General features: G+C 41.9%; 1 protein-coding gene across 8 annotated transcripts in view; it reads right to left on the bottom strand.

Annotated features, from left to right (window-relative positions):
• Positions 1 to 15,495, bottom strand: part of ARHGEF9 (Cdc42 guanine nucleotide exchange factor 9) — a 205,757-nt gene that overhangs the window by 64,454 nt on the left and 125,808 nt on the right. For all 8 annotated transcript variants that reach the window (XM_060001609.1, XM_060001608.1, XM_060001614.1 and 5 more), the window contains 2 exons: positions 9,139 to 9,371; positions 3,867 to 3,996 (listed from right to left, as the gene is read on the bottom strand). In XM_060001609.1, coding sequence (XP_059857592.1) covers positions 3,867 to 3,996; positions 9,139 to 9,371 — 363 coding nt within the window. The remainder of the gene's footprint in view (positions 1 to 3,866; positions 3,997 to 9,138; positions 9,372 to 15,495) is intronic.

Genomic DNA, 15,495 nt, shown 5'->3' with positions numbered 1-15,495 from the left:
ATTCCCTTTCTCTTCTTTGTTTGCACAGCTCCTGGGGTTCAGCTTTTAATTTGGCCCTGCCTCTGCCTGTATGTCGCCTGAGGGCATCTGTTCTTCGCTCAGACAGGAAGGGGCTAAAGTAGCAGTTGATTAGAAGGCTCTGGCTCACTCAGCCCAGCGGGAGAGGGAGGGGTATGAAATGCAGCGCGAGTCTGCAGCGGCAGAGGCTGGTGTGACATTGCAACAGCCTGAGGCATGCCATGTTTTCTCCCGTGGATGTTGTCCCTGGATCACGGGACCCTGGCAGTGGTGGGCTGCACAGTCTCCTGGGAGGGATTGTGTGGATAGTGACTGGTGCTTGCACACAGGCTTCTTGGTGGCTGCATCAGCAGCCTTAGCATTTCATGCTCATCTCTGGTGTCCATGCTGATAGGCGTGGCTCGCACGCAGCGCTGGAGTTTGTTTAGGCAGTGCTCTGAATCCTCTCTCCTCGTGCACCCTGAAACAATGGTCTCTAGCCTCTTAGGCAGTTCCAGGCATTTTCCTGGACTCCCTCCTGGCTAGCTGTGCCGCACTAGCCCCCTTCAGGCTGTGTTCATGCAGCCAACACCAGTCCTCTCCCTGGGATCCGACCTCCGAATCCATAGCCTCAGCTCCCAGCCCCCACCCGCCCTGGCTGGTGAGCAGACAAGCCTCTCAGGCTGGTGCGTGCTGGTTGGCACTGATCCTCTGTGTGGGAATCTCTCCACTTTGCTCTCTGCACCCTTGCTGCTGTGCTCTCCTCCATGGCTCCAAAGCTTCCCCCGCCACACCCCGTCTCCACCAGTAAAGGAGTTTCCTAGTATGTGAAAACTTTTCCTCCTTCACTCCTCCCTCCCAGAGGTGTCGGTCCCATCCCTATTCTTTTGTCTCTGTTTTTTTCTGTTTTCTTCTGCCCTACCCAGCTACGTGGGGAATTTCTTTACTTTTGGGAAGTCTGAGGTCTTCTGCTAACATTCAGTAGGAGTTGTTTCACATGTAGATGTATTTCAAATGTATTTGTGGGGAGGAAGGTGATCTCCATGTCTTACTCCTCCGCCATCTTGAAGGTCTCCTGACTCTTCTTTTTCATTTGACAAATCAAACTGAAATTATTATGTAGATGCTTTTGATACCCACCCTGTTTATTCAAACATGTGGAGGAGGCAAGTGAGTGGCAGAGAGAGCAAAGCACTGCTTCATTTTCTTGATTTGCAAGGCTTGTCCACAGCTGCACCCACCAAGCTGGCAGGACTTCTTTCTGAATGTCCAACTGCTTGGGTAGGTGGAACATAGAAAAAACCTATACCAGGGAATCAGTGAGGTTGAGCCACCCAAGCCAATAGCCAACCAGCCATGGAATGGACATATCCTATTGCTTTCTGTGGGAGGCTCCCCAGCACTCATCTACCTTTAGCCTTACCGGGAGTTGGACTTCCCCCCAAGGCAGTCTTACTCTCTTGCTTAGATATGGACACTTTACTGCAGAAACAAGTCCCTGCAATATCATAAAGGGAAGCAACTGGGCTGTAGGAAGCAGAAGGCTGGAAGAGTATGTGGTGCAGCAGTGTAAAGAACATCCCCCAGGGAATCTGGAGACTAGATTCAAGTTTTAGTTTTGTCATTGACTTGCTGTTTGGCCTCAGTCAGGAATAGGCTTCTCAGACTTCCACCATCATTACAAGGTTTGCATGTGTGCACGTGTGTGTGCGCACACACATGTGCATAAACATGGCCAGAGATGTTCTTTGGGGAGTTCCCTAAAAGACCTACTGACTCTGACATTTTAGAAATATTTAAGACTAGATATGGCACACTTGATCGAAACTTTGGTCCTGGCCTCTGAAATGTACCCATCAGGCCTTGCTAAAGAAAATGCTTCATAGAGGGCAAACCTTCTGAAGCTGGTCAGTTGCACAGTGACCTCAGAGTCTGAAAAGTTAACCACAAGGAATTTTTCTTCTTACTAACTTAAATAAAGAAGGACTTTGTCAAGCAGGGTTGTGTGGGCTTGGATGAGATTAGAGGACCAGTCAATCATGCTAACAAAGGAGGCAGAAAGTAACTGCCTCCTATTCGAAAGACTTTCCTTTGTTTCCCAACCCCCAACTATAGACAAACACAAATAAAATTCCTTCTGAGATGCTGAGTCTTTAAATCATAGTTCAGTGCTTTCATGTTAGGTGTTAGTGAAGCTCCCTGAACAGGCCAAAGAATTTTAAGCTATTCTTGGTCTCCCATGGCCCCAGCTGCAGGGACTGGAGGCCAAGAGCCCATGGAGGAATTAGAAGGTCTTCCAGGTATTGGGAAAGGGAAAATTGTTTCAGGGAATAGAAAGACAACTGCTGCTGGGAACATCCTATTACAGAGAATCCCCACAGGGGTAGAGAAAAAGAGGCCTGCTAATCAGCCACAGTTTCAGAGTGCCTGAGAATTAGTGATCTTTCTAGAGGTCATTTGATCCAGCCCTCTTATCAGGAAACTATCCAAAGCAAACCAGACACAGGGGAAGGAAAATCCATGATTTCCTAATAAGTCTGTGCCAGTGCTGTTTTCTTCTTATGAGCAAGAAGATCTCTTTATATAGATTCCTTCCTCTCCTTGCATCTCAAAGAATCACTGCTGTTTTCTACTCTGTATGGGGACATTATCCTTCAAATAAGACTCAAAAATATGCCAGCTGCTCAGAACTGTGGACATTTCCAGCCATGTACATTAAAGAGGAACAGAAGTAGCAGAATAAAGGAAAGATGACTTTTTCTGGACATTGGTTAAGTAACTGTAAGGCTGTTTCATTCCCTTGGAATGTGCTAAACTATATGACAAGTTAGAGAGCTACTAGCTCTCAAATTACAAGAAATTATACCTGTGTGGAGGCCAGAGGAATGGGGAGCTGACTCAACTTCTACACTATGATCATGAAGCTTAAGATTGCCACCTCCTCCCTGGTAGCATGTCCTGCCTCTCCTATCTTGGTTATATTAGCTGTGGACTGTCAGATTTCATAACTTGGGTCTGAGAGATAAATGTGAAATGTCATTACTCCTGGTTCTCTTGATGGGCACAAGAGAGAAACAATAAATAGTGTACTTAACACACAGGTACCTGTGAGGCCTTAAAGTTCACAGCTCTTTTTTCTGTTTAACAGACACCTCAGGAACTTCAACAGAGCAGTGGCATAAGAGGCAAAAGCTCCATTTATTTGTTAGGCTGTGTATATCCTCTGAAAGTTAGCATCTCAGAAGACAATGCTTTAGTGAAGGCTTTCTGAGTTCAGAGAAGTCGTGACCAATTCCAATAGAATGGAAGGCTCAGGGATTATTTTTATAAGCAGATAATTAAAAAATAGAATTTGGCCTGTCAGTTGGGCAGGGATGATAGTTGTGGCCTGAAGTGTGCAGGCTTGGATAGAACTAGTAGATATGTCAGGGTGAGGTGATCTCACCAAGAGGAAAAGAAGAAGTATGTTGGTTGGCCTGCATCAGAGAACCAACCTTGCACTCTGTGTCTGGGAGTGAATTAGTACCTATTACTCCTCATCCAAGTGTTCATCTGGTGGTGATAAAATTCCAGGACTTGAAAGAGCTTTGAAAGGCTACTGAGTCAACCCAATTATTTCTTAGAAACACCCAAATAGATGAATCTTTCCTTTCCTAATGAAATATTGCAACCGAGATTTCTCCAACCTTCTTAGAAAGCTATTCAAGTACACAACACCTCTTATTAGCAGGAAGTTTTGCCTTGGCTCTAATCTAAATCCTTTCTGATGCTCTTCAAATATAATTACTCTTTGCTCATCTTTGGCTAAGATGTGAGGTTCTGGCTAAGGTATTCAGACTCTCCAATGTCCCTGTTAGTAAGGGTCCTACCTCCCAGTCTAGGACAGAGGCCTGCCACTGGGCAATCTTGTCAATATTCTCCAAGCGCCGCTTGCGTTCATTGATCTGCTGAGTCACATTTCTCATGACAGCCAGAGCAGCTGCCACATACCTGTAGTCACTGTGAAGACACAAAATTACAAGTTGGATGAGTCAATGTGCCATTGAACCAATGTGCTGGGTGCCAACACTAACATCCATTCTCCTCTTCCTACTTAGCAAGAGAGCCCGGATTTTAGATAGAATCCATGCCACATGGTACAAAAGACTACATTTTCTATCCTTCTTTACAGTAAGAGGTGACTTATATGATCAAGTTCTGTCCAGTTATATGTAAATAGAAATGTTGGGTAGAACTTTTGAAAAACTACCTTTAAGGAAAACAGCATGTCCTTCTTTGGTCCTTACTTAAACCTGACGCTTAAGAATATTTAGATGTGATGGCTGAAGTTCTAGCAACCATCTTAGACCATAAGGACAAGGTCCATACTCCTAAGGATAGGATAAGAGAAAACTGGAAGGAGTCTCTGATAATCATGGAGCCAGCAAGGCAGCCATAAACTGCCTACCTGCAGGCGTTTTCTCTATGAAAGAGAAACAGACTCATCTTTGCTATGCCATTATTTTTGTACCTATCTGATACAACCAGCCAAGGATGAGGAAGGGAGCCTCACACATGGCATGGTCCAGAGAACTTTACCATCTGTTCTAGCACCTATTTCTAGGGAACTCTGCCCAAAATCACAGTAAAATAACATCCAAACCTTTCCTCCTATACAATATAGAGATAGGATGTAGCATTGTGGTTAAGAACAGAGACTGGAGCCAGACTCCTTGAACACAAACCCTAGTTTAGTCACTGACTAGTGGTGTGGCCTTTGACAAGTCTCATTCTCCTTCTCAGTGACTCAGTTTCCTCATCTGTAAAATGGGGAGAATTACAGTAGAATTTGCTGAAGTTTTAATAATCCATGAAAACTGTTTTACTCTTGGCTCACAGCAAATGTCTGCAGTATTATTAATATAAAACAAACATTTCTCTAGTATAGACATTATATGGGTTGTCTCTCAAAACCTCTAACTCCAGAAGTACAATCCTAGGCCCCATTTTCCTGGGACTTTGGATGGCCCACTTGTTGAAGGTTATACCATCCTGCCCAGTTTTCTCTGTTTGTCTGATCTAATTTCCAGTCAAATGGCTCCTGTGAAAAGAAGATTGAAAGTTAGATCCCAGACATTTGGTGGAATAATTAGTTGAGAAGGCAGGAGGATGAGTTACAGTTCAGTCTTAACAAACTTTTCCTTAGAGAAGCTGAACATGCTTTGTGGTCACTAACATGCTCACTGTCCCTGCACCAATTTGAAAGAAGAGAAGAGAAAAAGAAGAGCAGGGCAACTGTCTTTTTCTTCCCTAATACATTGAGGTGTGGGGTGGTGGACCAATCATAGGAACAGAAGAAAGGGAGTTCTAACTGCTAGGGCAGATGAGACACAGCACCTCCTCTTAGCTGGCCTCCCTGGCTCCAGTCTGTTCTCTGCACACCTGCCAGACCATAGTCTTCAAACGTTACTACATTTTATCACCTACAGTGACAGGATACTCAGTACAAATCCTAACCAGTCTATTCTGTCTCAAGACAACTCTGTTAACACACACACACATACACACACACACACACACACACACACACACACACACACACACACCCCCCAAAACTTCTTTATCCTGAGCCTTAATGAATGTTAGCTGTTACCAGTTTTTCTTGTGGATCTCACTTCTGACTCATACTGAACTTATGATCAACCAATACTTCTTAAATTTCTTTAAAATATGCTGTCTAGAAGCTGTATGTCTCTCAGTCTGTCCTTGAATTGTTGATTTCTTAGACCAAACTACAGAATATTACATTTGTTTCTGTTACATTTCATTCTTTTACAGTTACTTGCTCCAACCTGTGGGGGAGTTATTGTGCTCTGTAAAACTGTCAAAGTTTTTCCCTGGCAAGACTATCTGAGCTTGCCATTTAGAAGCAAGGTAGGGTAATGACAGAAGGGGTGGTTGCAGTGCAGAAGTTGCTGACATAAATAAGCACCCCTGTTCTTTAGGTCCTTTTTCTGTTTCCCATGCTATTCCTCCCTGATTTGAGAGCATCAGGAAAATGCCTTAAGCCACTTTCTAGGAGGTAAAGCATAGAGTTACACTGTCAAATATGGTATCCACTAGCCACATTTAATTAGAATTAAATAAAAATTTAGTTCTTTAGTTGCATCAGCTACATTTCTCAGTACTCAATAGCCATATGTGGCCAGTGTCTACTATATTAAACCACAGAGATATGGAACATTTACATCACTGTACAAAGTCCTATTGGACAGTGCTGGCATGAGAATGCTTATTACCTCTGCCTGACCCCATGTACTACTTAGCCATGAATTTATCACTGCCACTGTGCCATACTGTCAGTCAACCTTTGCCATTTTTAGCTGGCTGCCTTTCTCATGATGGTTAGAGGGGGGTATGTCACCATCTCTAACCTTCCCCACTAGCTTTAGGAGTGGGTGAGAGAAAAAAGTAAATAGCTGTGGTCTAGCCTGAACCCTGCTCAGAGCCCTCAGGCTTCCAGATGAGGTCTGAGCCCAGCACCCTAGTGAGGAGACTGACTGAACCAAGATTGTCTTGTTCCAGGCAGGTCAGCTAACCTCCCTCTCGTAGTCTTTCTTCTTAGCAGCTTAAGCAAGGTTGGGTGGGGGGGTGGGGACATGTCACCCATCTGTAAACAATGGTAGTATTATTCTCCATTTACCACTCTCTATCCACCTAATCTTCTCCCTCAGGGACTACTCTGCCTGCTTGCATTTCAGACCTACCTATCTGAACACCTATCAACCTAAGTCTTCAACCTGGCATTAGCCTCTAATTGCCTTCAAACCCAAGCTACTTTGGCATGCATCACAGGAGCTATCACCTTGATAAAGCTTTCTGAGGCCTGCAAGAAGGAGTGGCCCATGGCCTGGGGATAGTGCTAGGCCCAATGGGTCACCCCAAATGAGCACAGGGATTGATGTAGCCTGCGACTGCCTGAGCCATTCTCTCAGCACCCCTGAGCCTAGGGGTGGAAGGAGAGGGGACCAGAGACCCAGAGGATAAGAAGGCCTTGATGCAGGGGTTCCACTCACAAGGTGAAGGTGCACAGGAATGGGAAATCCCAGGGAGATATGCTATCTTGTTGGCTCCCACTAAACCCAAAAGGCCCTGGGGTTGCTTTGGTCTAAAAGACAAACATAATTTTTGGCTGTGCTTTAAAATCGGTCCTTGGGGGGCTCTTAAAAACATTTATGTAAATACATAATTTACCTAGTTAATATCATCAGTCCACAAGTATAATTTTTAGAGCAGACACTCAGGAGTAGGTGGAGATGAGCTGTGATATAAAAACATTTGAGAATCACTCTTTAAATATACTGGTTTTAAAACCACTGGTCTGAAAGCAGCTCCACTGAGATTTAGGTGCAATAGTGGCTGCTTCTGGTCACTTAGCACCTTGAAGTATTCCTGTGGAGGTCATTTAGATTCATTACAACATGGGATGGCAGAACTAGAAAAGGCCTTCCAGACTGGCTAGTACAATGGCTCACAAATCTTCCTTGGCATGAAAATCACCTGGAGCGCTCTTTAAAAAGTTAGGTTCCCAGACCACTGTCCATACTTTGTGTCCCTGCTTTGCCACAGACTTGTTCTTTGTCATTTTCCCTTTCTGGGACTCAGTCTGTCTAGCCATAGAATGAATAAGTCTGACTAGAAGACCTTCCTCTAAGGCCCTTTCCATTTTAGGTGCCATAAATGTTTTCCATTTTTATTTTTAAAATATTAAGATATTTTAGTTGGGGTTCTTTAACATCCTATTAGCTCTCACAAGTTTTCTCCTTAGAAAACTTGGGACTCAGTTTTGGCAATGGGCTGTATTAAATATTTTAAGTGAGATTTAGCCACCTCCAAATTTCATGTCTAATTAGTACTCCCACTATTCCCCAGCTAGTAAACAGACTCAGGGAGAAGGGAACAGAGTCCTCCTTTGCAAGGTCCTTCTACACCTGCCTCGCTCACAGCCAACAGAACAAGGAAGGCAGAGTTACCACTGGTGGTGTTACTCATACAAAGGGAGAGTCCACTGCTACTACATTTGGTTTCAAATCTGAAATCTGTCCAGGGCTTCAGACCACTGAAGCACATAACCCATGATATGCTAAAGAACAACATCAACTTAAAAATGAACCTAGGGATTGGCCTAGAAGCTTGACATAAAAAAAACCAACCGACGCATACCGATGGCCTTATGCAACTAGGTCTGGAAGTCAGATCCAAGGAAACCAGGCAGTGGAGCCAAATGAAAGTACGAAGCAGGCCTGATGAGAAGCAAGCAGAAACTAAGGGAAATTGAGCAAAGGCCTTCTTTATTCTTATAGTGATCAATCAGGAAGAGAGCTGAGAGCTGGGGCAATAAACCTAAGGTCACGGATTTAATACCAATTAAAAGCAGGCTATAAATAGGCTGGGGGCTCTAGGTTATGAAGCAAAGCACATGAAAAAATAGGGGATGGTTCACTGTAGACCATTCCCATTGTTGGAGATGACTCCCAGAATATACCTTACTAATAGAGGGTTAGGAGTGTCATTTCCATTCAGAGAAAGATAAGCTCCTTCATCCTTTTTGGGTTGGTTTTCTTGAAAATACTGAAAAACTTTGAGAAAACTTCAGGGGAAGTCTCAAGTCTATTTTCCCCCAGTCATGCTGTGTGTCTAAGGGGAAGGTACAGTTGGGATGAGGCAGAGGAGGGTGTAAAAGACTAAAGAAGACCAGGGGTGTAGCCTTTCAGAAGAAATCTAAGGTCAGTACAAGTAGGGCAGTCTGTTACCAGGATATTTGACTCTATTGAGCAGAGTAGAATAAACAGTTGATTCACTTGGCTGAACTCAGGACTAAGGACCAGGCTATAAGCTCCCTGAAGGTAGTGTCTAAGTGGTACAATAATGATGAACACTGATTTTGTGTATATATTGATTTATAAGTTTATAAGCAACTGATAAGCATTGTCTCACTTTATATACACAACAGTCTTCAGAGGTAAGCAAGAATATGTCATCATCCCATTGTGTATATAAGCTAACAGAAATTCAGAAAAGGCAAGAGGACATACATTCTCAATAAGGATTAACATGTAGAGGAGGCTCTCTCCTTCACTCCTGCCTCCCTCAATCCCTTACCTATGGTCCTGGGCGGTATACTTGAGGAGCTCAGCCAACTGTAAGGGATACTTGCAGATCTTCTGCACTGGCGTCAAAAGGAAACCATCAATGGCAATGTCAATCATCTGCTGCAAGAGGCGACAGGCCTCAAAAAAGTGCTGGTAGCGGCTGTCCTTCATCAGTTTGGAGAGCTCCATACAGGCGTCCAGGTGGTTGTTACAGTACTCAGAGTATATCCAGAATCCATCTTGCTGTGAGCAGAGGAAAGATAGAGAGAAAGGGAAAGGCTACTGAGAACTCCAAAAGAAGTTCTGGAGAAATGGGAAAACAGACCCTCTACTTATGTAGAAATATAAAAATGATAATGTCAATCTTTCCTACATTGATTCATAATTTAATAATAAAGAAATTATTTGGGAATTAGACAACCTGTAAAAATTCATATATAAAAATAAATAAAAGAGACCTTCAAGATGGTGGAGGAATGAGACATGGAGATCACCTTCCTCCACACAAATACATCAAAAATACATCTACATGTGAAACAACTCCTACAGAACACCTACTGAATGCTGGCAGAAGAGCTCAGACTTCCCAAAATGCAAAAAATTCCCCATGTTCTTGGGCAGGGCAAAAGAAAAAAGAAAAAACAGAGACAAAAGAATAGGGATGGGACCTGCACCACTGGGAGGGAGCTGTGAATGAGGAAAAGTTTGCACACACTAGGAAGCCCCTTCACTGGTGGGAACAGGTGGGGGAAAAGCTTCAGAGCCATGGAGGAGAGTGCAGAAACAGGGGTGCAGAAGGGAAAGTGGAGAGATTCCCGCACAGAGGATCAGTGCCAACCAGCACTCACCAGCCTAAGATGCTTGTCTGCTCACTCATCGGGGTGGGTGGGAGCTGAGAGCTGAGGTTCAGGCTTTGGAGGTCAGACCTCAGGGAAAGGACTGGGGTTGGCTGTGTGAAGACAGCCTGAAGTGGACTAGTGTACCACAGCTAGCCAGGAAGGAGTCTGGGAAAATGTCTGGATCAGATGGAGAGGCAAGAGACCACTGTTTTGGGGTGTGCGAGGAGAGGGGATTCCTGCTCCTTGTGCCCACAGAGGGCAGAGCACCACCTAAATGAGCTCCAGAGACAGGAGTGAGCCACAGCTATCAGATTGGACCACAGAGATGGGCATGGACCGTTAACACTGCCACCACTGCCACCAAGAATCCTTTGTGTAAGTGCAGGTCACTACCCACACTTCCATGGATACCCATGCAGCAAACCATGGCCAGGGTCCCATGATCCAGGGACAACTTCCCTGGTAGAACACATGGTGCACCACAGGCTGTTGCAATGTCATGTCAGCCTCTGGTGCTGCAGGCTCACCCCCACATTCTAATTCTGACTACCATACTTTTCCCTCTCCCTGGCTGGAGCGAGCAACAGAGCCTTAATCAGCTGCTGCTTGAACTCACTCCTGTCTGGGTGGGGAACAGACACCTGAGGGTGGCCTACATGCAGAGGCAGGGCCAAAACCAAAGCTGAATCCCAGGAGCTGTGCGAACAAAGAAGAGAAAGGGAAATTTCTCCATGCATCCTCAGGAGCAGTGGATTATATCCCCACAATCAACTTGATAAAACCCTGCATCTGTGGAGTAGCTGAATAGACAACAAATGTTCCCAAAATTGAGGTGGTAGACTTTGGGAGAAACTGTAGACTTGGCGTTTGCTTTCTAAGTCTGATTTGTTTTTGGTTTTATGTTTCTCTTAGTTTAGTTTTAAGTGCTTGTTATCACTGGTGGATTTGTTTATTGGTTTGGTTGTTACCTTCCTTTATTTTAAATTTTTAAAATATTTTTATTTTTAATTTTTCCCCCTTTTTCTCTTTTTGTAAATGCATGTATGTATGTATCTTTGTATGATTTGGTCTCTTTAGGTTTGATATCATTTGTCCTAGGGTTCTGTCTGGTAGTTTTGTTTTGTTTTCTTTTTCTGCTCTTGTTGTTTTTTGGTTGTTTGTCTGTTTTTTATGAGTGTGTGTGTGTGTGTGTGTGTGTGTGTGTGTGTTTGCGTGCACACATGGGTACGTTTCTTTGTCTGATTTTGTCTGTTTAGTTTTGTTTTTACCATTTGGTTTGGGGTTCTATCTGTTTGTTCTTTTTTTTCCTTCCTTTACTTCCAAGCTGTGTGGCTGGCACGATTTTGGTGCTCCAGCTGGATGACGGGCATGAGCCTCTGAGGTGGGAGAGCCAAGTCCAGGATATTGGACCACCAGAGACCTCCCAGCCCCATGTAATATCAATAAGCAAGAGCTCTCCCAGAGACTTCATCAACACTAAGACCCATTCCACCCAATGGCCAGCAAGCTCTGGTGCTGGATGCCCCACAGCAAACAACTTGCAAGACAGGAACAAAAACCCACCAATTAGCAGAGAGGCTGCCTAAAGTCATGCTAAGTTGACAGACACCACAAAACACCACACCGGATGTGGCCCTGCACACCAGAGAAACAAGATCCATCTCCACCAACCAGAAGAAATGCACCAGTCCCATCCACCAGGAAGCTTACATAAGCAAATAAACCAATCTCACCCACTGGGGGCAAAACAAAAATAATGGGAACTACAAAGCTGAGGAAAAGGAGAGCCAAAACACACTAAGTTAAACAAAATGAGAAGACAGAGAAATATGAAGCAGATGAAGGAGCAAGGCAAAAACCCAGCAGAACAAACAAATGAAGAGGAAATAGGCAGTCTACCTGAAAAACAATTAAGAGTAATGATAGTAAAGATGATCCAAAATCTCAGAAATAGAATAGAGAAAATACAAGAAGTGTTTAACAAGGACCTAGAAGAACTCAAGAGCAAACAAACAGTGATGAAGAACACAAACAAAGAAAGGAAAAATACTCTAGAAGGAATCAATAGCAGAATAACTGAGGCAGAAGAATGGATAGGTGAGCTGGAAGATAGAATACTGCAAATACCTGTGGCAGAGCAAAATAAAGAAAAAAGAATGAATAGACACTTCTGGGGCAACATTAAATGCAACAAAATTCAAATTATAGGGGTCCCAGAAGAAGAACACAAAAAGAAAGTGTCTGAGAAAATATCTGAAGAGACTATAGTCGAAAACTTCCCTAACATGGGAAAGGAAATAGTCAATCAAGTCCTGGAAGAGCAGAGAGTCCCATACAGGATAAATCCAAGAAACATGGCAAGACACATATTAAGGAAACAATCAAAAATTAAATACAAACCAAAAATATGAAAAGCAGCAAGGGAAAAGCAAAAAATAACATACAAGGGAATCCCCATAAGCTTAACAACTGATCTTTCAGCAGAAATTCTGCAAGCCAGAAGGGAGTGGCAGGACATATTAAAAGTGATGAAAGGGAAAAACCTACAACCAAGATTATTCTACCCAGCAAGGATCTCATTCAGATTTGATGGCAAAATTAAAACTTTTACAGACTAGCAAAACTTAAGAGAATTCAGCACAATCAAACCAGCTGTACAAAAAATGCTAAAGCAACTTCTCTAGGCAGGAAACACAAGAGAAGGAAAAGACTTACAAAAAATAATTAAGAAAATGGTAATAGGAACATATATATCGATAATTACCTTAAATGTAAGTGGATTAAATTCTCCAACCAAAGGACACAAAATGGCTGAATGGATACAAGAACAAGACGTGTGTAAATGCTGTCTACAAGCAACCCACTTCAGACCTAGGGACACATACAGACTGAAAGTGATGGGATGGAAAAAGATATTCCATGCAAATAGAAATCAAAGGAAATCTGGCATACCAATACTCATAACAGACAAAATAGACTTTAAAATAAAGACTATTACAAGAGACAAAAAAGGACACTACATAATGATCAAGGGATCAATCCAAGAGAAGATATAACAAGTGTAAATATTTATGCACCCAACATAGGAGCACCTCAATAAATAAGGCAAATGCTAACAGCCATAAAAGGGGAAACTGAAAGTAACACATTCATACTGGGGACTTTAACACCCCACTTTCACAAATGGACAGATAATCCAAACTGAAAATAAATAAGGAAACACAAGCTTTAAATGATACACTTAACAAGATGGAATTAATTGATATTTATAGAACATTCCACCCCAAAACAACAGAATACACTTTCTTTTCAAGTGCTCATGGAACATTCTCCAGGATAGATCATATCTTGGGACACAAATCAAGCCTTGGTAAATTTCAGAAAATTGAAATTGTGTCAAGTATCTTTTCCAACCACAGTGCTATGAGACTAGATATCAATTACAGTGAAAACACTGTAAAAAATACAAACACAGGAAGGCTAAACAATACACTACTAAATAACCAAGAGATCACAGAAGAAATCAAAGAGGAAATCAAAAAATACCTAGAAACAAGTGACAATGAAAACACATTGACCCAAAACCTATGGGATGCCACAAAAGCAGTTTTTAAGAAGGAAGTTTACAGCAATACAATCTTAACTCAAGAAAAAAGAAAATCTCAAATAAACAACCTAACTTTACACCTAAAGCAATGAGAGAAAGAAGAACAACAAAAAAACGTTAGCAGAAGGAAAGAAATCATATAGATCACATGAGAAATAAATGAAAAGGAAATGAAGGAAACTACTGTTTCAATATATGCAAGTCAATCAACGTGATACACCATATTAACAAATTAAAGGATAAAAATCAAATATCAATAAAACTAAAAGCTGATTCTTTGAGAAGGTAAAATTGACATACCAGTAGCCAGACTCATCAAGAAAACAAGAAAGGACAAGACTCAAAGCAACCAAATTAGAAATGAAAAAGAAGTAACAACTGACACTGTGGAAATAAAAGGGATCATGAGATACTACTACAAGCAACTATATGAAAATAAAATACACAGCCTGGAAGAAATGGTAAAATTCTTAGAAAAGTACAAGCTTCCAAGACTGAACTAGGAAGAAATAAAAAACATGAAGAGACAAATCACAAGCACTATAATTGAAATTGTGATTAAAAATCTTCCAACAAACAAAAGCATAGGGCCAAAAGGCTTCACAGGTGAATTCTATCAAATGCTTAGAGAAGAGTTAACACATATTCTTCTCAAACTCTCCCAAAATATAGCAGAGGGAGGAACACTCCCACACTCATTCAATAGGGCACCATCACTCTGACACCAAAAACAGACAAAGATGTCACAAAAAAAGAAAACTACAGGGCAATATCACTGAACAACATAGATGCAAAAATCCACCATAAAATACTAGCAAACAGAATCCAACAGCACATTGAAAGGATCATACACCATGATCAAGTAGGGTTTATCCCTGGAATGCATGGATTCTTCAATATATGCAAATGAATCAATGTTATGCACCATATTAACAAATTGAAGAATAAAAACCATGTAATAATCTCAGTAGATGTAGAAAAGGCTTTTGACAAATATCAACACCCATTTATGATAAAAATTCTCCAGAAAGTAAGCATAGAGGGAACCAACCTCAACATAATAAAGCCATATATGACAAGCCCACAGCCAACATCGTTCTCAATGGTGAAAAACTGAAACCATTTCTTCTAAGATCTGGAAGAAGACAAGGTTGCCCACTCTCACCACTATTCAACATAGGTTTGGAAGTTTTATGAATGGCAATCAGAGAAGAGAAAGAAATAAAAGGAATCCAAAATGGAAAAGAAGTAAAACAGTCACTGTTTGCAGATGCCATGATACTATACATAGAGCATCCTAAAGATGCTACTAGAAAACTACTAGAGCTAATCAATGAATTTGGTAAAGTGGCATGATACAAAATTAATGCCCAGAAGTCTCTTGTATTCCTATACACTATGATGAAAAAATTGAAAGAGAAATTGAGGAAACACTCCCATTTACCATTGCATCAAAAAGAATAAAATACCTAGGAATAAACCTACCTAAGGAGACAAAATACCTGTATGCAGAAAACTATAAGACACTGATAAAAGAAATTAAAGATGATATAAACAGATGGAGAGATATACCGTGTTCTTGGATTGGAAGAATCCACATTGTGAAAATGACTGTACAACTCAAAGCAATCTACAGATTCAATGCAATCCTTAAACTACCAATGGCATTTTTCACAGAAGTAGAACAAAAAAAATTCTCAATTTGAATGGAAACACAAAAGACCCTGAATAGCCAAAGGAATCTTGAGAAAGAAAAATGGAGCTGGAGGAATCAGGCTCTCCTACTTCAGACTATACTACAAAGCTATAGTAATCAAGACAGTATAGTACTGGCACAAAAACAGAAATATAGATCAAAGGAACAGGATAGAAATCCAGAGATAAACCCATGCATCTATGGTCACCTTATTTTTGATAAAGA

The sequence above is a fragment of the Delphinus delphis genome, chromosome X (assembly GCF_949987515.2).
Source record: "Delphinus delphis chromosome X, mDelDel1.2, whole genome shotgun sequence".
Taxonomy (NCBI): domain Eukaryota; kingdom Metazoa; phylum Chordata; class Mammalia; order Artiodactyla; family Delphinidae; genus Delphinus; species Delphinus delphis.
This window is presented reverse-complemented; position numbering and strand designations above follow the sequence as displayed.